Source organism: Heterodontus francisci, chromosome 17, assembly GCF_036365525.1.
Source record: "Heterodontus francisci isolate sHetFra1 chromosome 17, sHetFra1.hap1, whole genome shotgun sequence".
Taxonomy (NCBI): Eukaryota; Metazoa; Chordata; class Chondrichthyes; order Heterodontiformes; family Heterodontidae; genus Heterodontus; species Heterodontus francisci.
Window position 1 is genome coordinate 6095703 of NC_090387.1, and position 27009 is coordinate 6122711.

General features: G+C 43.2%; 1 protein-coding gene across 6 annotated transcripts in view; it reads left to right on the top strand.

Moving 5' to 3' along the window:
• LOC137378698 (granule associated Rac and RHOG effector protein 1-like) overlaps positions 1–27009 on the top strand; it is a 193619-nt gene that overhangs the window by 156273 nt on the left and 10337 nt on the right. For all 6 annotated transcript variants that reach the window (XM_068049046.1, XM_068049043.1, XM_068049044.1 and 3 more), the window contains 6 exons: positions 2882–2977; positions 5606–5767; positions 15913–16068; positions 17577–17674; positions 21011–21136; positions 23280–24316. In XM_068049046.1, the coding sequence (XP_067905147.1) occupies positions 2882–2977; positions 5606–5767; positions 15913–16068; positions 17577–17674; positions 21011–21136; positions 23280–24316 (1675 nt within the window). The remainder of the gene's footprint in view (positions 1–2881; positions 2978–5605; positions 5768–15912; positions 16069–17576; positions 17675–21010; positions 21137–23279; positions 24317–27009) is intronic.

The following is a 27009-nucleotide window of genomic DNA, read 5'->3' on the forward strand; positions in this document are numbered from 1 at the left end:
ACTGAGCTAATTGAATTCCTGTTCAATAATTGCAAACTATAATGTGGCTACATAGTTTTCCTGAAATGTCTTTCTCTGAGCTGGCCAGTGTTCCTTTGTTTAGGTGTACTTCAATTCTTGCTGCTTCAACATCCCAATTTTAATGACTCCACCATTGGTGGCTGGCTGTACCTTCAGCTGCCTCTCTACCTCGCCTTCCTCCTTTAAGACACTCCTTAAAACCTACATCTTTGAACAAGCTTTTGGTCATCTGACCTAATATCAGTTTGTATGGCTCGGTGTCAAATTTTGTTTGCTGAATGCTCTTGTGATACACCCTGGGATGTTTTACTATGTTAATGGTTCTGTATATGTGCAAGTTGTTGTTGTGTAATCCCTCCTGTTCTGTAAGGTTGTGACTCATTTCAAATCAAGGGGGTAGTAGAGTCTGACCACGAGTGTGTCTTGGAACAATGGCTAGTTGTGTGTAGCAGTGCTCGAATACAGTAATGTATCTATTTTAAACCAAATTTTGGAGGTTTTTGGTGTTTAATATATTTGCTTCTGTGAAAGATTCCTCATTGATGCTTTTCCGATGAAAAAGACAATTTTGTCCTAACTTGACCTAGGGTTAGGGGATTTGCCCATTGCCAGGCATGCATTGAATTATAAAGTCTTCTGAAAACTCAAGTAGCCTGTTTAAAAAAAAAATCTGCGATTACAGATGTGGAGAGTATGGATCAGAATGTTAGTGCTTTTCTGAGAAAGCCCTTCTACATTAAAGAAACTCTTAGGACAGCAGCACTGACTTGGTGTTAACACAGAGCAGCTCCAAATATCCCGATTCATACTCTCCACATCTGCTGTTTCTTTTTAAGCAGGCTACTTGCACTGTTGGGTGTTTTTCATGTTTCTTATGAAATGTGGAAAAACACCCAATAGTGCAATTATGAATTCTTTGGTTGCAAATTTAGCTTGTGCCTGGATGGAATGTTCTCAGCTGTATAATGCTAGGTGGTTATCAGTTGCTGGTGGGTACAACTTGAGATGATGATTTCAAGGGTCTTCTGTATCAGTCTTTGAGTTTGGATATAAGTGTTTATGAACAGGCTTCCACTGTTCATGCTGCTATATTTGGTGACGCAGTGGTTAGCACCGCAGCCTTACAGCTCCAGCGACCCGGGTTCAATTCTGGGTACTTCCTTTGTGAAGTTTGCAAGTTCTCTCTGTGACCGCGTGGGTTTTCGCCGGATGCTCCGGTTTCCTCCCACAGCCAAAGACTTGCAGGTTGATAGGTCAGTTGGCCATTGTAAATTGCCCCTAGTGTAGGTAGGTGGTAGGGGAATTGAGGGAAGGTGGGGATGTGGTAGGAATATGGGATTAATGTAGGATTAGTATAAATGGGTGGTTGATGGTCGGCACAGACTCGGTGGGCCGAAGGGCCTGTTTCAGTGCTGTATCTCTTTTTAAAAAAAACAAAAAAGCAACCTGCCTTTATATAGCATCGTTAACAGTAAAATGCCCCAAGGAACATTATCAAACAAAATTTGACACCAAGCCACATAAGGAGATATTAGGACTGATGACCAAAGCTTGCGCAAAGAAGCAGGTTTCAAGGAGCAATATAAAGGAGAGAGAGGCTTAGTGAAGATATTCCAGAGCTTCGGGCCTAAGCAACAGAAGGCAAAATGCCAGTCTTGGAGTGATGAAAATTGGGGACATGAATGAGACCAGAATTGGAGGGTTGCATGAGGAGGTTACAGAAATAGGTAGGGGCAAGGAAAGAATCAGACTAGTCTGATCAATGTAAAACGGGTCACCAGATTCCCTAAACTTGGAGTATTAGACAGCACTGAAGTGTATTGGCTTGTGTGAACTTTTCTGTGAAGCACTGGTGTAATCTACAGAGTTGGGCGGCACAGTGGCGCAGTGGTTAGCACCGCAGCCTCACAGCTCCAGGGACCCGGGTTCGATTCCGGGTACTGCCTGTGTGGAGTTTGCAAGTTCTCCCTGTGTCTGCGTGGGTTTTCTCCGGGTGCTCCGGTTTCCTCCCACACGCCAAAAGACTTGCAGTTTGACAGGTAAATTGGCCATTATAAATTGTCACCAGCATAGGTAGGTGGTAGGGAAATATAGGGACAGGTGGGGATGTTTGTTGGGAATGTAGGATTAGTCTAAAATGGGTGGTTGATGTTCGGCACAGACTCAGTGGGCCGAAGGGCCTGTTTCAGTGCTGTATCTCTAATCTAATCTAATCTAATTGGCATGTATCTGAATATTCTATAAGGCCCCAGATATCTGAACTTGTACAGGACCTTAGGCTGCGCTTTGAGTACTGTGCACAGTTATGGTCTCCATGCTATTAAAAGGACATAAAGTACTGGAGAAAGTGCAAAAAAGGATTGACAGGGAGGGTACCAAAACAGAGAGATTATAGCTATCAGGAAAGGTGAAACGGGTTGGGCCTTTTTCTTTAGAAATGAGAAGACTTTGAGATGCATGGATTGGACAGGGTAAATGTGCAAAGCATGTTTTCACTTGGGGAGAATCCAAAACTAGGGGTCATAAATACAAGATAGTTGCTAATAAATGTAATAGGAAATAAGGAGAAATTTCTTAAGCCAAAGAGTGGTGGGAATATGGAACTCACCACTACGGGAAGTGGTTGAAGTAAATAGCTTAGATGCTTTCAAAAGGAAGCTAGACTCGTACATGGTAGAAAAGGGAATGGAAAGATAGGTGTGATATGATGTAGATAGGAGGCTCCCTCACTGTTGCTGGGTCAAAATTCTGGAACTTCATACCTAACAATACTATGGGTGTACTTGCACATGGACTGCAGCAGTTCAAGAAGATTTAGATCCTTGATCGATACCTTCTAACTTCTTTAATTGCTTTATAGGCTTACAAAGTGGCTTTGGAGAGCTTGGGTCATTGCGAATATGCAATGAAGGCAGGATTCCACCAAAACCCTAAAGCTATTGAGGCATCTTTACAAGTAAGTAAAGATTTTAGTCATCTGATGGGTGTTTTGTTGTAATTGCCTTTAGTTTACGTTTAGTTTAGAGATACAGCACTGAAACAGGCCCTTCGGCCCACCGAGTCTGTGCCGACCATCAACCACCCATAGTGTGTTTGGTATTGGTATGGTAGGAAGCCTGTACCCACTCGCAACATTTGCCGGATGTTGGCTGAATAAAGAGCTGGTTACCCCAGAGGGAGTGAAAGTAGGAAGGTGTAATTTCAATGTGAGAATCTGTCTGCTCATTTGATGTGAGTTTGGTGACAGGTTCTTATATTGGACATCTAGTGGTAGAGAGTAAGTACTGCATGCATTGAATGAGGTTTGTAAGCATTCTGGCATAACCAGACCCCTCTGTGTAATGCTAAGAAAATGTTATGACTTGTTCAAGACAGTAGATGGTAAAGAGACACTCAATCTGGATCCCTTGATTTTACAAAACCCTAAAAGTCCAGTAGAATTATGGTCAATATATATAATTTCCATAACAAACCAGAAATGCTGGAAGCTCAACAGATCAATAAGTACAACTTGCATTTATTGAATTGTAGCATCTCAGCACAGAGGAGATCATTCAGCTCATCCTGCCTCTGTTGGGTTTTTCAAAGAGCTATCCAATTATTCCCATTCCCCTGTTCTTTTCCCATTGCCTTGCAAATTATTCCTCTTCAAGTATATATCCAGTTCCCATTTAAAAGTTATACCTTTACTTTTACACAACTGAAGTCTTACATTCCAAGTACCATTCTGGTAAATAGTGCTTTCAATGTAGTGAAAGGTCCCAAGACACCTCACAGGAGTGTTATGAGCCAAAAAGTTAATTGGTTTCTGCGAAAAGAGCAGTTAAGTTCAAGTTTCCTATAGCCCTTTGTTCGAACTGACAACCTATCTGTTCTCGCCACAGATATTAATTGACTTGTCTTTCCAGCATTTGTACTTTTCTGTTTTTTTTTTTCTATCACTATTTTTATTTTAAAAAAACATTGTGCTAAGGTCATTAGTTGCCATTTAAAGAAAAATTGACGATAATGAAAAGAGGGATATGCGGGCTGTTCATCAATCCAACCCCGTGTGTGTTGCTATTTCAACTAAAAAGCTATTTTAATGGGTACAGGAATTGTCACAGTAGCACTGAGCTATACAGACCTGGCGTGTGCTAAGTTAGCTGATCTGAGTTGGGGATTCTATATTGACTGCAGCCCGTCAGAGGCTGGGAGAGCAAAGAATCAGCCATTCCTGATCACGACCTTGCTGGAAAACTTGTGGATGGCCATTGAGAATTTGAACAGGCTTTAATTGCCTTCTGCAGCCAAATAATCCATTAGAACTTGAATTTGAGGCCTTATGGTACCAGGGATGAAAGACTTCAGTTATGTGGAGAGATTAGAGAAGTTGGGATTATTCTCCTTACGTCTAGGGGTTGCCAACTCTCCAGGATTGTTCTGGAGTCTCTAGGAATTTTGAGATTAATTTCCTGGATATTATTGTGAGGAAAACCCGAGAGAAAACCTGTAGGGGCATTTAAAAAATATATAATCTACTTTTTTAATCTTCAAACGCTTGATTGATTATTATTTGGGAAAGCAATTGTAAGTGGGGGGAGAGAAGGAAAAGCTGTTTGTCTGGGCGAGGTGGTTGAAGGTGAGAGGATCATATGATGAAACCTCCAGGAATGTGTCCAGCCACAATTGGCAACCCTACTCACGTGAAGAATGGCCCCACTAGGGCGAAGAACTTGGACAGGCTGGGTGCAAATTATATCTTCAGGAGAGGAAAGATAACAGGGTAATTGTAGAAAACATTTTTGCCTTTTAAAGTATAAATTTTTCGAGATTATGAATTGCTGCATCAATATGCTTTACCAAAAAAAAATTTCAGTGTTTTTGTGTACAGATCCCCCCATTGTGCATGGTGCCAAGTGTACGTCAAATCAAGCCATAGCCTCGTTGCAGTGAGAGGCATAATTTGTAACTAAAATATTCGAGTGAGCAGGGCATAAGCTGCAACAGCAGGCGTGCCCAATCTTGGGGACGCAAATGAAGTTTGCAGACACGTTCCCAAGAATTTAAATACAACTGTCGCTGATACTAACATTTGTTTTTCTGATTTGGGGTTTATCCATCAACAAGGCAACAGCACTAAGGGCAGCCCTTTGCAAGCCTCCAAGAGTACAAAATTCAAAAAAGAGATCCAACATGAGAGAAATTTAAATGCAAATAGAAAGGATTTGTCTGAAATCTGTGAGCTGGGTTGATAGAATCTTTGGCCTATTGGCACTCTGTTCTGAGACAGAGGGAGTTAACCAGGAGACACCAAGGGCCCTATATCTGATGAACTTGTACTGAGCCCTGTTGAGAGATAGTACAACTTGTACTTTCTACAAAAGTAAGAGTTTGAGAAGGATGATTACCAAAAAAAGCTCACATCTTTGGACTCAGGTTGAGTGATTTATGAGTACATCTGAGCCACTTGATTTGGATCACTTGCCAATAACGTGACTGTAGGCTGAGATGTTGGGATGCTTTATGATCTATCTGGTACTAAATAAATCTGCTTTGTTGATCTTTTACACCATGCCCCTCTCATGTTCTGATCCTTTCACAGGGCTGCTGCAGTGAGGCTGAGGTAAAGCAAGCAGGAAGGAGACAGTATCCTGCTCAGCCACTTCAGTGTGAGCTTCCCACCGTACCAGTCCAGATTGGACCTCACTTTCTGAAGGGCGTCTCCTTCAGTGAGTCTGGAGCAGAGAATCTGAAGCTTAAGACGGTAGCTAACCGCTTACAAATATATTCTGTAAAGGACTTGGATTACAGTAAAAAAAAAAATTCTAAGATGTGTCAATTCCACAGTGCAGTTCTGTAAGCTAGAGAATAGTAATGGTACTTGTGATTTGCAGCAATTGTCAGGAGTGCGATTTTTGATTAACTTTACTATAAGTTTATTCACAGCTACAAAGAGCTCTTAATAACTCTTGCTTTTGATTAAGTCACTCATTGTTAAAGAAATAACTGTGTCTGGCTTTGGTTTCCGTGTACGGTGAGGGATATTGAGACTTTGGATGGGTGTAGAAGAGGGCCTCAAGATTACTTCCCAGTTTTATGTAATACTGTTACATGTTCCCAAAAACAACTTCATTTTAGTTGCATGGAGTTGTCTAGGTTAAAATCTGTGCATGGAAACTGCCTGAATAGTGCTAACAACAAAAACTGTATTTATAAAGCGCCTTTAATAAAAGTTTCATGGCACTTCACAGTAGTGAAATGGAAAAAAAAAGACCTCAAGCAAAGTTTCAAATCAGAAGAACCTCTCGGTTGCTATCCAAAAATAATATTTTGGAATACAGCATATGAGTAATTTGAGACATGATGTGTGGTATGTATAGTGTGTTTGAGAGGAACAGATGACTTTGGGCCTTTGGTTTTCCTCACCTCATGTCTGGGTCTGTTGTAGATTAATTGATAGGGATTGATCGCCGTGATTAATCAACAACTCCATTGTCATTCAATCATACAGCTACCAGGATGGTAACAGGTGACTTAGGTGGACTTTGGTCTTATTTTCTTGAACAATTGCTAGGTTCCTATGTTAAGATGTAAAAATTCAGTAACAGTTTTTGTTGCTAATATGGGAGGTTTGCTTCTGGTTGAATATAAATTGTATAATACGCACACTGGGTCTTGCCGATAGTTGCAGCTTCAAAGGGAGCTATTCACATCTCTGTATGGTTTGCTCATAAGCAGATCCCTTAGACAGGTTGGTGAACATAAGTGCAAAGGGCATAGGAGCAGGAGTAGGCCATATGGCTCAAGTCTGATTCGCCGTTGAGTATCATGGCTGATCATCTACCTCGACTGCACTTACCAACTCTACCCCCATATTCCTTGACTTCCTTAGTGCCCAGAAATCTATTGATCTCTGTCTTGAATAGGCTGATCTGAGCGTCCACAGCCCTCTGGGGTAGAGAATTCCAAAGATTCGCAACACTGAGTAAAGAAATTTCTCCTTATCTCAGTCCTAAATGATTGACCCTTTCTTCTGAGACTATGACTCCTAGTTTTCAATTCTCCATCAGGGGAAACAGCTTTGCAGCAACTACCCTGTCGAGCCCCCTAAGAATTTTATGCATTTCAATGCGATCACATGTCATTCTTTTAAACTCAAGAAAATATAGGCCCATTCTACTCAATCTCTCCTAGTAGGACAGCTCTCTCATCCTAGGAATCAATCTAGTGAATCAGTGTCGCACCTTCTCTAAGGAAAGTACATCCTTCCTTAGTTAAGGAGATCAAAAGTGTACGCAGTGCTCCAGGTGTGGTCCCCTCAAAGCCCTATACTTGATTGCGAGGAAGGGACAAGGCCATTAGGTGTGATTGCCCTTTACAGACTAAAACCACGTTTCAATGTGTACCTGGTTGCCAAGGTTGCTGTACGTCCCATCTGTCTGAATTGGAGAATGCCTTTTTATCGGATGCTACATTCTGCTGCGTCCTGAAGGTGGGTGAATGGCCTGAGGCTGGAATCTGAGCAGCATCCTTGACCACTCCAACATTGGAGGGTGTCAGTTCTGATGAAGGGTCACTGACCTGAAACGTTAACTCTGTTTCTCTCACCACAGATGCTGCCAGACCTGCTCAGTATTTCCAGCATTTCTTGTTTTTATTTCAGATTTGCAGTATTTTGCTTTTATTTAATATATTGGAGGGTGTTTGAAGCCTATGGGACTTTCCTGCAGTACATCAACTTTGATTAGTTGTGAGCAATTGCAGTTGACTTTGTGCGGTATCTGGGACCTCAGAAGGTTGCACAGGATATATGCCAAGGAAATAGCCTATCTTCTTTAGGCAACAAGGGCCGATCAGCCAATCCGAGAGTACAGGACTTCACATGCAAACTTTGCATTGTGGGCATTAGAGAGTGGAATGAGCATTGAGATGTTTCATTGTTTTGTGACAAGTACAGTAAGTTGAGTGAAACTGTGACTTATGTGTAATAAAAACAAGAAATGCTGGAACCACTCAGCAGGTCTGGCAGCATCTGTGAAAAGAGAAGCAGAGTTAACGTTTCGGGTCAGTGACCCTTCTTCGGAACTGTGACTTATGTGTCTTGTATTTTGCTTCTAATTTTATTAAGCTGGTTTGCAGTTTGTACCATGTATCACAGTTTGTGGGGTCTGGAGTTACTGTTTCTGGTTATTGACAGTAAATGGGGGTATTGTTTACCCACAGAACACAACCTACCACAATACTTTGTGCATATGGTGTAGGTGTGCAGTAAGTGTGTGTCTGATATGAAAGCAGCCCCTTGTACTGGTATGAAACCAGTATCTGGAGAGACCTCAAAATGCAATTCCTGCCTTTCACAGTCCAGTGGGTTGTGCGGTCGAAGGGATATATTTGCAGTGGCACATTCATATGATTTTTTTTTAAGGAAGTGCCTTACAGTTCAATGTGAAAGCAATGGAGGAAATTAGTAGGTGGAGTAGACTGTCCTGGGTTTCATTGGAGGCAGGTAGTTGGTGGGTTTCCAGAGGAAATGGGATAGTTTTTGATGAGGAACCGAAGAGCTGGACAAGAATACAATCTGATATTTCTTTTCCATTTTGGGACCAGCTAGATTGATCACGATGCTTCTTTTGGACCTGTGTTCCTATGCCTGACCCTTTCACTTTATTAAGACTTTTATCAATGCTCCTGCACACTGTTCCGTAGGCTTCAAATACCCTCCAGCACCTCACGCAATGTCCATTGTTGATGTGTGAGCTTTACTGGTATCATTGGCAGGGAGAAACATCACAATTGGGCCAATGAATTGTCCCAGCTCAACATCCACATGCACTCATCCATCGGAGGTCGCTGAATAGTCATCAGGAACAGAAACCCTTGCTGAATTTTCCATCCTTTGACACAGGGGCTCATTCTAACACCCACCACTGACCCACTGCCTGCGATCAGTTAACTTGCAACTGGGCACTCCTGATCTGAACATATCAACCATTCCTTGGATAACAAATTTATAATCCAGCAATGCTACAGCAGTTCTTGAAGGGTTGATTAAATTGACTGTTTAATAGTTTTTTGCAAATGGAGAGCTGAGTCCAAGCATGTGATGTACTCAGGCTGAAATGACTATTGTTCTTGACAGCTGCTTATATCAAATGCATTTGGTTCAGTGCGTGTGTGTGTGTTCACAGATGTGACAGAAGGTTTTGATTATATAAAATTTTCCCCTCAACACATCGGTATTCTGAAAGGGCAGCAACATTCCCTTCAAGCTGGTAATTTCCTTTGAGACCTTCGAGCTGTCGTCGTTTCAGTACTTCTGTGTTTCGGTGTGTCCCTACGGTATAGCCTGGCAATGTCTGTGATGTGCTGGGTTCTACGTAGCCTTGTATCTCACTCCATTGTTATTGGTTCCTGATGTTGGAGTGTTTTAATTTCTGTCAAGAACTTTTGAATGATACAGGTGGCTGAAATGATGTAACTTCACAGAATAAAATAGCCCAGGAGGAGAAGGGGGATGGAGGGAGTGCAGCAGCAGCTGACGGCAGAGCACTCCCATCAGTGCCTGTGAAACCATGTCCCTGTCTCGTTCAGCACCTTTGAAGTGTTGGTCAGTAGAAGTCACTGACTACCTTCAGGCGTGGCTATAGTGACCCCATCCTAATAGGAAATACCTTACTTACACTCGCACAATACAGGTAAATGTATGTCGTGTGTATATTTACTGAATAAACATGTGCCACCATTCAGTAACCAAGAAAGTGAAAACAAGAAATGGGAGCTAGAATAGACCATTTGGCCCTTCAAGCCTACTCCACCATTCAGAGAGATCATGGCTGATCTTCTACCTCAACTCCATCTTCCTCCACTAACCCCAACAAGAACATAAAGCACTCACAACACTCAAAAACACTCGGAAACTCTGCTTTTCATAAGAACATGAGAAATAGGAGCAGGAGTAGGCCATTCAGCCCCTCAAGTGTGCTCTTCTATTCAGTAAGATCATGGCTGATCTGATTGCGGCCACAACTCCACTTCCTGCCTGGCCCCCCCCAGAACCCTTGACTGCCTTATAGATCAAAAATCTGTCTAACTGAGCCTTGAATTTAGCATCACAAAATGGTTACAGCACAGAAGGGGGCCTTACGGGCCGCCCTGTCTGTGCTGGCTCTCTACAAGAGCAATTCACCTAGTCCCACTCCCCTGCCTTTTCCTCATAGCCCTGCATATTTTTTCTCTTCAGATAATTATCCATTTCTCATTTGAAGGCCTTGATTGAATCTGCCTCTACCACTCTCAGGCAGTGCATTCCAGATCCTAACCACTTGCATAAAAAAGTTTTTCCTCATGTCATTGTTGCTTCTTTGCCAATCATCTTAAACCGGTGTCCTTTGGTTCTGGATCCTTTGGCCAATAGGAACAATTTCTCCCTATCTACTCTGTCCAGACCCCTCATGATTTTGAACACCTCTATCAAATCATCTCTTAATCTTCTCCAAGGAGAAGCACCAGCTTCTGCAACCTTTCCATACGACTGAAGTTTGCCATCCCTGGAATCACTATCAAAAATCTTTTCTGCACCCTCTCTTATGCCTTCACATCCTTCCTAAAGTGTGATGTCCAGAACTGGACACAATACTCCAGTTGAGGCCGAACCAATGTTTATACAGGTTTAGCATAACTTCCTTGTTCTTGTACTCTTTGCCCTATTTATAAAGCCCAGGATTCCGTATGCTTTATTAAGCAATTTCTCAACCTGCCTTGCAACCTTCAGTGATTTGTGCACATATACCTCAAGGGCCCTCTGCTGCACCCACTTTAGAATTGTACCCTTTAGTTTATATTGCCTCTTATTCTTCTTTACCAGAGTGCATCACTTCACGCTTCTCCACATTAACTTTCATGTGCCACTTGTCTGCCCATTCCACCAGCTTGTCTATGCCCTCTTGAAGTTTAGCACTATCTTCCTCACAGTTCACAATACTTCCAAATTTTGTGTCATCCACAAAGTTTGAAATTGGGCCCTGTACACTAAAGTCTCGGTGATTAATATATATCGAGAAAAGCAGTGGTCCTAACACTGACTGCTGGGGAACCCCACTATATACCTTCCTCCAGTCTGAAAAAAAAGTCACTCAGCCAATTTCATATCCATGCTGCCACTATCCGTTTTAGTCCATGGGCTCTAACTTTGCTGACATGCCTGTTATGTGGTACTTTGTAAAACGCCTTTTGAAAGTCCATGTACACCTCATCAACCCTCTCTGTTACCACATCTAAAAACTGAAGAAAGTTAGTTAGCACGATTTGTCCTTAAAAACTCCGTGCTGGGTTTCCTTAATTCACTTTTGTCCAAGTGATTATTAATTTTGTCCGGAATTATTGTTTCTAAAAGTTTTCCCACCACCGAGGCTAAACTGACTGGCCTGTAGTTGCTGGGCTTGTCCTTGCACCCTTTTTGAACAAAGGTGTAACACTTACAATTTTCCAGACCTCTGGCACCACACCTGTATCTAAGGAGGATTGGAAGATTAAGGTCAGTGCCTCCGTAATTTTCATCCTTACTTCCCAGCCTCCACTGCTCACTGGGGTAGATAATTCCAAATTATTACGATCTTTTGAGAGAAGAAAATTCCTTCTCATTTCTGTCTTAAATGAGTGACCCCTTATTCTGAAACTCTGCCCCCTAGTTCTAGATTCCCCAACAAGGGGAAACATCCTCTCAGCATCGGCCCTGTCAAGCCCCCCTCATAATCTTGTATGTTTCAATAAGGTCACCTCTCATTCTTCTGAACTTTAATGAATATAGGCCCAACCTGCTCAATCTTTCCTCATACAACAACCTCTTCATCCCAGGAATAATCCTAGTGAACCTTCTCTGAACTGCCTCCAATGAAAGTCGCCTTACCATTTTGCCAACAAGCACACAAAAACATTAAAGTTTACATGCATATGGTGTTCAAATATGAGTATTGGGATTACCTGACCAAGATTATGTCAGAAATGCAGTAAGTCATGTCTGGATTCCCAATTACATGCAATGTACAGCACAGGAACAGACCATTCTCCCCACCGGTCAATGTTCCACATGACCCTCCCTCTGCCATGCTTCATGTGGTTAGTGGCTAATGTAGTAGACAACAATTGTTTTAGGAGGCGAGAACAATGGATAAGTAAAGAACCATAAACGTGGAGATTTTAATGAAAGTTATTTAACAGCAAGTTAGCTGGGTTTTGGGCTGTGGTTGTGGAGAGGGGAATTGAGGGGGTGAGGGGGCCAAAAATCCCATCAGAGAACTCCAAGAACCTTGAGGTTGTTAAAGTGCTTGCGTTTATAAAGGTAGCAGATCTTTTCCTGGGCGAGGCTTATGTGATTTTGTTCTAACCTGTGAAATCTAGCTGTTCAGTGATACATTTAACAGAATGCCGTTTAATTTTTTCAATCCTGCTGATGTCTGTAAGGATACTCGACTTCCCTCAGACACATTTTTGGGAAGGGGGGTTCGTGGGGGTGAGTTGGGATGGTAGAAGTGTTCATCATTTCAAGGGTCTTTCATCATCGCTGACAATTCTCATCAACTCCCCGCAACACTAGGAACAAGAGGAGACCATTTTGCTCCTCGAGACTATTCTGTCATTAAATTAGATCATGGCTGATGTGTATGTCAACCCTATTTACCCACCATTGCCCCATACACCTCAATACCCTTGCCTAATAAAAATCTGTCAATCTCAGTCTTGAAAGCTCCACTTGACCCCCAGCATCGACAGCCATTTGGGGGAGAGCTCTACATTTCCATTACCCTTATTGTGAAAAAAGTGCTTCCTGATTTTATGTCTGTGTGGCCTAGCTCAAATTTTAAGGTCCTGGACTTCTGTACCAGAGGAAGTAGTTTTTGTTTTATCTACCTTATCAAATCCCTTTATTAGTTTAAACAACATAATTAGGTTACCCCCTCAACAGTCTAAATTCAAGTTAATACAAGCCAAGTCAATGCAACCTTTCATAATTCAACCTCTTGAGTCCCAATATCATTCTGGTGAATCTGCACTGCAGCTTCCCCAAGGTCAGTATATTCCTCCTGAGGTGTGGTGCCCAGACCTGAAGGCAATACTCCAGGTGGGTCCATGCTGTGGCACTAGAACACCAAGATTAAAAAAATTCCTCTGGCACCACCCCTATCTGAATAGGATTAGAAAATTGTGGCCAGCTTCTCTTCCAAGCAGCCCAGAATGTATTCTAACCAGACCAGATGACTTATACACTCTATTGCCATCCTTTCCAGTACCTGCCCTTATCTATCCCTTATCTCATCCAACAACTTCCTTGTTTACTGTCGCTTTGGTAAACATTGAGCAAAGTACTTATTTAGCACCTCAGCCATGCCACTGCCTCCACCAGTAGTCTTAATGCTGGTCTCAATATACCTGTTCTGGAAATTACATTAAAAGTGTTATATTCATACGTAGCAAATATAAACACACATTCTACCTGTCCTGGGAATAGTGCCAAACTTGGTTACATAGGATTGAATCCCAAGATCTAGGGATTACAAAAGGTGAGAGATTGCAAACCTTCAAGGAGTTCTGAGGTTGCCTCTTGCAGTCACCTCACTTCTATTTGTAGGGGTAGCGAGGATGGGGTGTTCGGAGAAGTGAGGTGAGCCAACCTGTACCCTTGCTGGTGAATTACTGAGTATAATGAGAAGGAACTTTTTGCAGTGGCAGGAGGGTCAGTGACCAGAGGGCAGAAATTTAATATAATTGCCAAAAAAACAGGTGAGATAAGGATAATTTTTTTATGCAGAGTTGTGATCAGAAAAAACTTGGTGTCTGAAAGGGTGGTGAAAGCAGATTCAGTAGTAACATTCAAAAGGGAATTGGATAAAACTTGAAAAGGAAACATTTACAGGACTATGGGGAAATTGTAAGTGAGTGGGACTAATTGGATAGCTTTTTCAAAGTGCTGGCACAGGTACAGTGGGCCGAATGGCCTCTTCTTGTGCCGTATGATTCTCTAAACAAAGGCGGTTTGTGGGCCAGATCCTCCCCAGCTTGAGAAGTTTAGGCCACCAAGGGATTAAGAGGGCAAATATAAACTTTAAATAGAGAGTGATATCCCTGTGAGGGAACATGCAAAGGAAAGTTCTGGTGAACTGCAGTGTAATTGAATGGAAAAAGGATGAATCATTGTAAGTGCATGGGAACTCACTGATCAAAGCATGCTGGAGATGTTTGTGGTCAGCCAAGTGGATTGGTTATGTGATTAATGGCCAGATTAATGGATGTTGTGCAGCTCCCCCTGCACCTTATTTTCCACCAGTCCCTAGTACTGACATCAACATGCTTTTTAAAAACAAGTTTTTAATTGTACCCTTGTGGGACTTCTGTTTATGTGGTATATTGTACCTTAGCGCTGCAGATGGAAGTCTGATATGTTACACAAACTGCACTGCAGGGAAAAAATTGTTTTTTTTTCAAGATATTCCTTAATAACCCTACGTGAGATTGGGTGTATTGCTCACAAATGGATAGGAGTGAAGGAGATCATTTGGCCTAAGCTATTTCCTCCAGCTGGAAGAAAACTATAGCCACCCGCTGCCCTCACAACTTCCAGCTGTTTTTTAAGTGATGCCAAGATTTTTGTCTCAACTACTCGACACAAAGTCTGTTCCATGTTGATCACTGTAATTCTCTTCCATTAGGCCTAAATTTACCTTTTACTAGTTGTGAACCATTCTCTCATTTTGGTTTGCAGTCGTGTTATGGTTTAATTGTTTTGTGTTGCTTTATAAGGTGCCATTTTAATCACCTCCCTTCAAGGCTGAAATGCCCAGGTTTTTCCAAACGTTCCTCACCGCTCCGTGCCCTGGTGCTGGGGATCAATCGAATAGCACATGCTTGCATTGGCCCCAGGGCTTGAATGTTTCTCTTGTGTCGTAGTGACTAGAACTGGCTGCAGTCCTCTGAAGTGCAGTTTGACCAGGGCACTCTGCCATTTGACTTTCTGTTTTGACTCTCCAAGCAACACACTCTTTGCCTTGTTGACTGCTGCTCTGCAATGATTATACACACCAAGAATGGTTTAGAATTTTACTTTCCTGTAAAACTTTCTCTGCTGTTCCTAAAGATGTTGCCGCCTTGCTAGGGTTGCATTTGGGCACTGGTCACTTGCCAATGGCCATTATTCCAGCAGGGACCACTTTTCCCCTCCTTTGCCGAGGCTCACAACTCAGTTGTAACTCTCTACCATTGCCCTAGCTGGAAACTAACTCAGCACAGACTGGGGATCGTAACTAGGACCTCCCTGGACTGCATGACTCAGCAATTCACTGGATGGACTCTAGCTGAGCCTTTGTGGAGTTCTTCAAAACTTTTAGTTGTGCAATGGCCATCCTTGTTTTGATTCATCCCCATTTTTAAGGAAAAAGTACAAACTTATTTTATGAATTCAGTGTATAGATTATTACTCAAATGCTGTAGAGTAATCAATGTGAAAGAAAAGGGAATGATCCATTTGGAAGAGATTGGAGCGTTGATCTGTAAGTCAGCACTTTTATATATTGAAGACTCAAATGAGGGGCTGAGCACCGAGTGCAGGACGCCATTGCCCTTGAAAAGAGCAGGGAAGAACAAAAGGAGGTAGTATTGAGTGGTGTCAGACTCAGATTTCAAAAGCCTGCAAATTATCGGATGAGGCAGGTAGCTCCCCTGTTACTCGGCTGTATAAGGAAATAATTCATCATTGGAGATGGTGCCATCTCATCTATTTCTTCAGCCTACCTTGTGTTTTCACAAGCCTGTTCTATTTTTCTCAAACTGTAAAGGTTCATATTGAAGGGAAGAGATTTGTTTTAACACATAGCTGTCATACAGAAAGCTCACGTAGGCTTTGTTTGCTTCCCCTTGCAGCAAGCGATGGTGCAGCTCATCAAGGAAGCAGCTGGACAGAACGAAGTCTCCCCGCGAGATGAGTCCCCAACAGAGATCCTTAATCAGGTCTGCCCGTCCACTTGGCGAGGTGCCTGCAAAACTGCTGTGCAGTTACTGTTTGGACAGGCAGGACTGGTAAGTGATTGCAGCTTTCATTCGATTACGATCGATATTGGAGGTAAAATGGATTTGTAATGCACCGGTTTCTGATGGCATTGGGCAGCAGCTGTGCCATGGGGTGGCTAGGTGAGGATTTACAACTTGGTTCACCTGCGATCAAGTATTTTTGAAGTGTAATCACTGTTAGGGAAATATGGTAACCGGTTGGTACACAGCTCCCACAAACAGCCGGGAGGTAAGTGACCAGTTCACCTTTTTTGAGGCATAAAGAATGCTCAGGATACTGAGAAAATTCCCCTGCTCTTCGAATAATGATGTTGGCTCTTTCATCTTCCTGACCGAGTCTCAGTTTAACGTCTCATCTGAAAAAGTCACCTTTGACAGTGCAACACTACTGTACTGAAGTGTTAGCCTTGATTATATTCTCAAGATTATGGAGTGGAGCTTGAACCCACAACCTGATAACCCAGAGGTGAAAGTGCTACCCAGTGAGCCAAGGTTGACATCCTTAAAGGTTCCTATTTGAATTAAGTTTGTGCCTCCTTGTTAATGTGCATAAACCATCAGCACAAGTGACTCCAGTTTTATATGTTTAAATTCATTAGCTGAGTCTTGTACATTGGTCATAACCTGTGAAAGGTTAACCTGTTTTCTATATTGTAGTCAAGGTGACCCTTATGCCTTTCTGTCAGGGTCTTTTACTTCCTTCCTCATTATCTCCTGGAATTAAGTACAATCCCAGCTGAAAGGGTGAGAGGCAATTGATTTCCTCCCAGGTATTCATTGATGCTCTGACACCAACCTTCAATGACTGCTCCTCCCCCATAATCTGTTGTCATCAGCAATGTTCCCTTTCAGATTTAGTTGCTGTGCAGCCAGCTTTTTTTAGTGCGTGGTCCCTTTAAATCTACTAGCTGCACATGCGTGATATTTATCACAAAACCAGGCCTGCACGGTACCTTCCAGGCTGCTGCGTGGCTGCTCAGTTTAGCGGGAAAATTGGTAATCAGCTATTTCCCAGCTGATTCAGTCAGTTTATCCAGTAACCAGATAAGCCATGCACAGCAGGAGGGTTCCTAAGTTTGATCTCCAATCTCTTAGGCCTTATTTGATCTATGCTTAGCCAGGGTTGGAGGGTGCCTCAATTTACAGGCTAACAGAAGCACTGTATTTAGCCATGAACACTCTGGGTTAAGCAAGGTGGAAAACAATCAAGCTCCCTGCTTCTGATTGCTATGTATGTGTCAGCTGAGAATAGGATGAGGCTTTCCCCACTCCCAAGTCTGGGTAATACGGTTAGTAGATTGCTCAGTTGGGTGAGATTTCAGAGGATGACCAGCACCTGTAATCCAGGAAGGTCATTGTCTTCAGAGAAGTGGGGGAAGAGGGAAGAGAAAATTGGCGAGGGAAAGTTACTTGTGCAGATTCATCAGTAAAGTAGGATTTATTTCCCCTAAAGGCAGGAGTGGCCATTGATAGGGGTGATGCTGGACTGAACAGTTGGTTTTTTTTGGAATTATCAGGTGGTGGTGGACACAGCACAAATCGAGAACAAAGAAGCTTACGCCCCACAGATCAGCCTGGAGGGTTCGCGGATTGTGGTTCAGGTCCCTTCAACATGGTAGGTGTATTTCTTTTTAAGGGGTATAGCGGGAGTGATCCCTGACTCGTCCATCTCCTAGGGGCAGTGGAAATTTGCAAAGGCACATGCAGAGGTGAGCCCTTGGGTTATTGGTTCTCAACTGACCATTGCGTGATCATTTTTTGAGCATGTGCTCATCTTGTTGGGACCAGAACACTTTCTGTTCTGGGCTTAGAGTATCAACACCAAACACTCTTAGGCCATATACAACATTGGTTAGATGCCAAGGAAAGCTTCCTCTACACTACCCAGCCATCTGCCTCAATCTCAGAAGTATTAGTTCCTGGACCAATAATCCTGTGGCTTCTTAGTGAGATTGTTAAAGTGAGAGAGTTTTGTACTGTTGGCCTGTACTCCTCGAGTGGGATTGAGACTTCTCTCTCAGTCACTAGAGAGAGGAATACTTAATCCAGTCAGTGTGGGTTAGATTTGAACCCAGATCCTGCAACTGAAAGGTCTGTGTTTGACACTCCTTCCTTCTCACCACATGCTAAATTTCTAGCTTGAGGGCAGATGTAAGTGCTGATGTAATAAATGTTTGTATTTTCATAACATTGACTCTGAATAGAATGGTGAAATCTCGGTTGCTGTTACATTATAAGCAGTATGTGTGGTGAGCAAGTTACTGGGATATATAATTTTCTCCCTGGACCCATTCACTACTCTCCATATTGACATAGACTGAGAATTGAGTCATTACACAGATGGTACTAATGAAGGGGATCAGTGGTTTGTTGATAACATTTTGTGGGTTGTAAAGTTTCTGGTTTAAATATGTTGCACCACTCAGAATTTTATTTGAACTTTAATGAGTGCTTATTTACTGCAATTTTCTGGAAACGCCAAAACAATCATCAGATTATTTTTTTCTTTATCTAGTCCTCTCCTAAAGGCTGGTATTTGTACTAGGGATGGGAGCAACATTCCCTCTAATTTTTATTCGGAGTGAATGGGCAATATGTTTATGTACGTTCCGAAGAAGGGTCACTGACCCGAAACGTTAACTCTGCTTCTGTTTCCACAGATGCTGCCAGACCTGCTGAGTGAATCCAGCATTTCTTGTTTTTGTTTCAGATTTCCAGCATCCGCAGTATTTTGCTTTTATTTTAGTGTTTAATTCACTGCCACTTCTCTTCCAGGAATGCCTACCTTGAAGAAGTTCTGCTCTTCTCTCCGACGGGATTTTCGTTTGTCTCTTTTACCTTGTTCACCTTCATTGCTTTCTATTTCCCTCCTGGTGTTTGATAAGGTATCTACCAAAACTCGTTTTCACAGCCACATCTCCTTCCTCAGTGACTGTCTCCGGCTCCGACTGATTCCACGTGGATTCCAACTGCAGTTTCACCCATCATGCTTTGAAACCACCCAGGATCACAGGTATCTCCGAGAAATACAACGTTCCTCGGACTGCTACTCTCGCCGCATCCTGAGATCCACACTCAGTGCTATGCGCCGCCATATGCACACACTGGACCTCTCTCTCCAGCAGCACCGTCTCACCTTATCTCAAATCTGTTCTACTCCGCAGTTTCATCTCATCTTACGTCTCATCCGACGCATTAACAAAAAACTTTTTTTCTTCCTTTCAGGTGTTAAGGAACGCAAGCTCCAGCAGCTGATGGGGACTAATGCCCCTCCAGATCCTCCTTCCGCTTCACTTCCCTCTGACCCCACCCCTTCTGATCTGACCCCTTGCCGTGTATTCACTATACCCTCTGACCTCCCCCTCTCTGATGCTGAGCGTTCTGTACTCAGCAAAGGACTCAGTTTTATCCCCTTACGCCCCCACCTCAATGAATTTCGCGCTCGGCATGACGTTGAGCTCTTCTTCCGTCGCCTCCGCCTCCGGGCTCACTTCTTTGACCAGGAGTCCTCCCCCCGACCAGCAGACCCATTCACCCGCCTCCAGTATTCTCCCTCTACCTGGACCCCTCACCCTGGCCTCTTACCCGCTCTTGATCTCTTCATTGAAAACTGTCGGCGAGACATTGGTCGTCTCAATTTCTCTGCCCCCCTCACTCACTCTAACCTGTCCCCCTCTGAACTTGAGGCACTCCGTTCTCTCAGGTCTAACCCCGACATGGTCATCAAACCTGCAGACAAGGGTGGTGCTGTTGTTGTATGGCGTACCGACCTCTACCTTGCAGAAGCTCAACGCCAACTCACAGACACCTCTTCCTACCTCCCTCTGGACCATGACCCCACCACCGAACATCAAGCCACCGTCCAAAGGACTGTCACTGACCTCATCTCCTCTGGAGATCTTCCCTCTACAGCTTCCAACCTCATAGTCCCGCAACCCCGGACAGCCCGCTTCTATCTCCTTCCCAAAATCCACAAACGGGACTGTCCCGGCAGACCCATTGTGTCAGCGAGTTCCGAAGAAGGGTCACTGACCCGAAACGTTAACTCTGCTTCTCTTTCCACAGATGCTGCCAGACCTGCTGAGTGAATCCAGCATTTCTTGTTTTTGTTTCAGATTTCCAGCATCCGCAGTATTTTGCTTTTATGTTTATGTACGTGGCCTCTTCAAATTATTTAGCACGACTGCGCACGCATGGTAATTTAAAGGGGCCGACTTATGCATGGCTTGTGCAGGGAGTTTAGGGTTGCTGTGTGGCTGTGCAGCTTTGAGGAAATATTGAATGGGATATGTCCTCGCAGATGAGCAAGGCTAATCAGTATGTGTGGGTACACACGGCAAGGTAATCGGTGAACTCTAATTTTTGGGACACCCCAAAGCATTTGAAAGCCAATGAAGTACTTTTGAAGTGTAGTCACTGTTGTAATGTAGAGAAATGTGGGAGCCAATTTGTGCTCATCAATGTCTTACAACGAGCAATGAGATAGTTGACTGACTAAACAGGTTTAGAGACGTTGATTAAGGTATAAATATTAACCAGGACAGCAGGACAACACCCCTATTATTTGAATAGTACCATTGAATATTTTGCGTCTGTCTGAGAGGACAGATGGGACTTTAATTTAACATCTCATCTGAAAGACACCTCTGACTGTACAGCACTCCCTCAATACCACATTGGGAGTGTCAGCTTAATTGTGCAGTCAAATCTCTGGACTAGGACTTGAACCCACAACTTCTGACTTGGGTGAGAGAGAGTGCTCCCCACTGAGCCATGGCTGACACCATTAAATTTGAAATCCAGCCACTCAATCACAGCAGCTGCCTCTGGAGCAGGCACCAAGAGTTAGGAAGGGGTGTACAGTGCAGAGACCAAAGAAATAGAGGAGGTGGGGTGGAAATACAATTATTTTTTCTCCCTCTTACCTTTTTTTTTTACTATCCCCCTCAAGGTGTTTAAAGGAGGATCCTGCCACTATGTCTCTCTTACAAAGATGCCTGGACCCTGAGAAAACGCTAGGGCTGGTGGATGTGTTATACACGGCGGTTTTTGACCTGTCCAGGTGGAAAGAACGAAGGTACAGTACTGAACACATTCAGCAGTTAAAAATTGGGAACCTTTAGGAACAGAAAAAGCTTGTTAGCCCCAGCAAGTGCATTCCTTTTCATAGATCAGTCTCACCTTCTTGTTATAATCTCTCAATCCGTTCTCTCTACATAGAGCTAGCAACATGGTCATTCAGCCTAACCAGTCTGTATTGGTGTTTATCCCCAAGAGCTGAGATCCTGATCCCATGTTTCTGTCCTGTTGCCATGGCTGTTTTATTCCCCCTAACCCTATATTCCTTGTGCTTATTTTATTTTCCCCTTTCTTCAACCATTCAGCCTAGCTTTTCTTAAAAGTCTGCTTCAGTTGCTAAATCTGGTCAGGCAGTCAGCAGTCAGCCTTGCAACACTGTTATTTTTTTTAAAAAAATGTTTTTCCTCTGTTCTAAGTCTTTCTTAATCCTGTATCTGTCCTCTTGATCACTGAAAACAGAAATGTACCTGATTTGTGATTAAAAGTTATTACTGCTGATCATTTCTGCCTCACTCCTTCACAACTTATTCCCTATTGATGATGATTGAGTGATGAGTCCACTGACCTCCCTTCTTCCTCATTTTTTAGGTTTTACTTATGGCCATTCTTGGTTTGTGTTCTAGTAACTGTAAACAAATCAAGGAAATGTCTTTTCCTTCAATCATCATTGGAGGGGTGGGAATGTTCACTTTCCTGCTGACCTGTTTCAAATAGTCCTGTTACATAGGAACATAAGAGCAGGAGTAGGCCATTCAGCCCATCGAGCCTGCTCCGCCATTCAATACAGTCATGGCTGATCATCCACTTCAATGCCTTTTCCCCACACATCTTCCCCATATCCCTTTATGTCATTGGTATTTAGAAATCTGTCAATCTCTGCTTTAAACATACTAAATGACAGCTTCCACAGCCCTCTCGGGTAGAAAATTCCAAAGAATCTCAACCCTCTGAGTAAAGAAATTTCTCCTCATCTCTGTCCTGAGTGGCTTCCCCCTTATTTTGAAATTGTGTCCCCTGGTTCTAGACTCCCCAACCAGGGGAAACATCTTAGCTGCATCTACCCTGTCTATCCCTTTTAAGTATTTTGTAGGTTTCAATGAGATCCCCTCTCATTCTTTGAAACGCTAGAGAATACAGGCCCAGTTTCCCCAATCTCTCTTCATAGGACAATCCTGCCAGCCCGGGAACCAAGTCTGGTGAACCTTTGTTGCACTCCCTCTATGGCAATAATATCCTTCCTAAGGTAAAGGGACCAAAACTGCACACAGTACTCCAGGCGCGGTCTGACCAAGTTCTACACAATTGAAGCAGGACTTCACTACTCCTTTACTCAAATCCTCTTGCAATAAAGGCTAACATACCATTAGCCTTCTTAATTGCTTGCTGCACCTGCATGTTAGCTTTCAGTGACTTATTGATGAGGACACCCAGGTCCCTTTGCACATCTACACTTTCTAATCTCTTAACCATTTAAGAAATTCTCTGCACATCTATTCCTCCTACCAAAGTGGATAAGCTCACATTGTTCTGAAATTGATGTGCCCTGGAGGTGAGGGAAATGAGTGAGATTGTGTGAATGATCTGGTTTATACTTGGCTTAGAAGTTCTTTACCACCGTGATTTCTAAAGTAGTTCTGTGTTTGCAGTTACACACACATAGAAAGAATTTGACACTGAACAAAGCCAAGTGGTCCATTGTACCTATATCAGTGTTGTCTTTCCCTGCAGTACAGCTCCCTACTCCGATCCTTGCTCAATCCCTGCGTTGTTTTATATTGGCTCACTGTATTTATTTAATTCCATCTTAACTGTCATGACTGATTTTTAGCATCAATGACAATTTGTGCTAGTTCATTCCATGTTCTCATAACCCTTTGTGTGGAATAACCCTTCCCCTTCATTTTTAGTACTAATCTTAAGCTTCTGTTCTTGTTACCGATTCATTGACCCATGGAAATAAGCTTTTCCTATTCATGTTCCAGCTCGCTCCTAATTTTTAACACATTACTTCTCTTTGCACCAGTGAATACAGATTGAGTTGTGTTCAAGTTTCTCTCTCCTTCAAAATTACCCCATGGAATCCATATAACAAAACGTGGCACTGTTGGATAGTAAGTTGCTATTTTTGTTTAATGATGCAGGGAGCAAGTTTTGCCAAGCATTCAGATCCAGCTACGACGGGAATGCACTGACTTTGGGACTCACGTGGATCTTCCTGCAGGGAATGGGGCTATTGTTAAGACCTCTGGCGGTCTACAGAAGACTTTTGCGAAGCTTACCTCTCGTTTCACAAAGCGAAATTCCTGCAGCAGCAGTACAAGTAACAGCAGCGGTGGCGGGAGCTTTTCGATCCCAAACACGCCTTCTAAGAGCGGCTTTTCCATCAACGGGTCTGAAGAGGAACGAAAAGCTAAGTTACCCAGCTACTCGGACCTGAGGCTGCAGAGCATTCTGAACATTGGAAGTTTCCCAAAGTCCGTGGATTCACAGGAAGCGTCTCGAGGCACATCCAACCCCATGGTCAATGGTTTCTCTGTGGATAAGAGGGAGGTCTTTTTCAAAGGGGATGATGGGAAGGATGATCAAGGCATCAAGTTGCCAAGTGACCAGGAAATGCAGGATGTTATCGACTTCCTCTCTGGGTTCAACATGGGCAAATCCCAAAAAGCATCGCCTCTCATTAACAGAAGGAATTCAACCACAGAACAGAAGTCAGCTACCCTCCAGCAACCACAGACTGTGCCACACACTCCATTGCCGAATTCCCACCAGGTCTTGCAGCGTCAGCAGCATCAGCAGCAGCAACAATTGCAATATTATCAGCACCTCCTCCAACCCATTGGTCAGCAGCCACCATCAGCGCGGCCACAGACTCCTCGAGCCCCTGGGAAATGGCCAAACAGTTCTTCTCAACAGGCATCACAGGGTCCAGGAGCGGGACTGTCTCCAATTGGGTCCATGAGCCAATGGAGCAATATTGCTGTGCACTCTGACTTGAGTTCAGACTTGTACAGCCTGGGTCTTGTTGGGAACTACATGGACAACATCATGGACAATGTCATGTCTGACATGTTGGGGCCGAAAGTGGCGAACACCAGGAATAACACATGGCCCAACCGGGTCCAGAGCGATGGAGTGTTTGGAATGCTGGGAGACATTTTGCCTTTTGATCCCGCAGGTAAACTATTCCCAAATGGTTTTCTGTGTCTCTGCTTTATCTTTAAAGACTTCAGCCACAGTCAGCTCAAATGGCTTGTTGTGCCAGTAGTCCCAGATTTGATCTATGATCTTATTAAGTTAACTGATGGGACAGTAGCGACCCTGTGAAAACATAAGCTTGGTGTCTTAGGTGTGCAATATTGAAGAGTTTCCACCTGACCTTGTATGAAGTACGAGGAGATTGGAGCGATTTCAACTACTATAGGGAATTTCCCTCAATGTTGCTGGCAAGACATTCGCACAGATCATTCTTAAAAGGTTGCAGGTACTTGCTGAACCAGCTTATCTGGAGAGTCGGTGGTGTTTCCAAGCCAGTAGATCAACAATGTATATGGCTGACAAGTCCCCAGGACTTGCATCCTAGGGTCTTAAAAGAAATGGTTGCAGAGATAGTAGAGGCATTGGTTATAATCTTCCAAAATTCCTTAGATTCTGGAAGAGTCCCAGCGGATTGGAAAATCGCAAATGTAACCCCTCTATTCAAGAAAGGAGGGAGACAGAAAGCAGGAAACTACATTCTAGTTAGCCTAACATCTGTCATAGGGAAATTGCTAGAATTTATTATTAAGGAGGCTATAGCAGGATACTTAGAAAATTGTGATGAAATAGTGGTGAGTCAACATGGTTTTTGTGAAACGGAAATGATTTTTAACTAATTTATGAGAATTCTCTGAGGAAGCAACAAGCAAGATGGATAAAGAGGAACGTGTAGATGTGATGTACTTGGATTTCCAAAAGGCATTTGATAAGGTGCCACATTAAAGGTTACCACACAAAATAAGAGCTCATGGTGTAGGGGGTAGCATGTTAGCATGGATAAAGGACTGGTTAGTTAACAGGAAGCAGAGTAAGGATAAATGGGTCTTTTTTGGGTTAGCAAGCTGTAACTAGTTGAGTGCTACAGGGATCAGTGCTAGGGCCTCAATTATTTGCACTCTATATTAATGGCTTGGATGAAGGGAATATGGTGTATGTTTATATGGATTTTAAGAAAGCGTTTGATAAAGTACCACACAAAAAGCTGGTTAACAAAATTGAAGCTCATGGAATGGGAGGGTTAGCGTCCAATTGGATAAAAAAATTGGTTTATGAACAGAAAACAGTGTGTCGTAGTAAATCGTTGCTTTTCAGACTGGATGCTGGTAGACAGTGGTGTTCCCCAAGGGTCAGTGCTCGGGCCATAGCTTTATTTGATATATATAGATGACTTGGATCTTGGAATACAGAGTAGAATCTCAAAATTTGCTGACGACAAGGAGGTGTGGGAAACTGTGAAGATGATATGATCACCTGCAACAGGACATAGATAGGCTAGCAGAGATGTGGCAGAATGAATTTAATACTGACAAATATAAGGTGAAGCATTTTGGCAGAAGGAATAGGGAGAGGCAATATATTAATAGCATAGTTCTGAAGAGTGTGCAGGAACAGAGAGACCTGGTGGTACATGTTCAGCAATCTTTGAAGGTGGCTGGACATATTGAGAGAGTGGTTAGTAAAACATATGGGATCTTGGGCTTCATAATTAGAGTACAAAAGCAGGGAAGTTATGCTGAACCTTTTATAAAGCTCTGGTTAGGCCCCAACTAGAGAATCGTGTCTAGTTCTGGTCACCAGACTTCAGGAAGGATGTGAGGGTCGTTGAGAGGGTGCAGAGGAGATTTACCAGAATGGTTCCAGCGGTGGGGGATTTTAGTTACAAGGTTAGGTTGGAAAAGCTGGGTTTGGGAGATTGAGGGGAGATTTTTTTAGAAATTAGAACATTACAACGCAGTACAGGCCCTTCGGCCCTCGATGTTGCGCCGACCTGTGAAACCATCTGACCTACACTATTCCATTTTCATCCATATGTCTATCCAATGACCACTTAAATGCCCTTAAAGTTGGCGAGTCTACTACTGTTGCAGGCAGGGCGTTCCACGCCCCTACTACTCTCTGAGTAAAGAAACTACCTCTAACATCTGTCCTATATCTATGACCCCTCAACTTAAAGCTATGTCCCCTCGTGTTTGCCATCACCATCCGAGGAAAAAGACTCTCACTATCCACCCTATCTAACCCTCTGATTATCTTATATAATAGAAGTGTCCAAGATTATGACAGGCTTAGATAAGGTAGACAAGGAAAAGCTGTTCCCATTAACTGATGGTACAAGGACTAGGGGACACAGGTTGTTGGTTTTGGGCAAGAGATGCAGGGGGAATATGAAGAAGCACATTTTTTACGCAGTGGGTGGTAATGACCTGGAACTCACTCCCCACAAGGGTGATGGAAGCGGAGACAATCACTGACTTCAAGAGGAAGTTGAATGACCACTTGAGAGAAATAACTTGCAGGGCTATGGGGATCAAGCCGGGGAGTGGGACTGTGAGCAGAGCTCCATGGACAGCTGGCATATACCCGATGGGCCGATTGGCTGCCTTCTGTGCCACAAATGAGTTCGGCTCTATAAGGGACCGAATGTATGGTAGCTAAATTTTCCATTGACATCAAAGTAGGTAGTTATCAAGAGGAGGTAAAGAGTCTGCAAAGGGATTTAAGTTTGAGGTTAAGTGAGTGGGCAAAAATTTGGCTGATGGAATATAATGTGGGAAAATGTGAACTTATCCATTTTGCCAGGAAAAATAGAAAAGCAGTATATTATTTCAATGG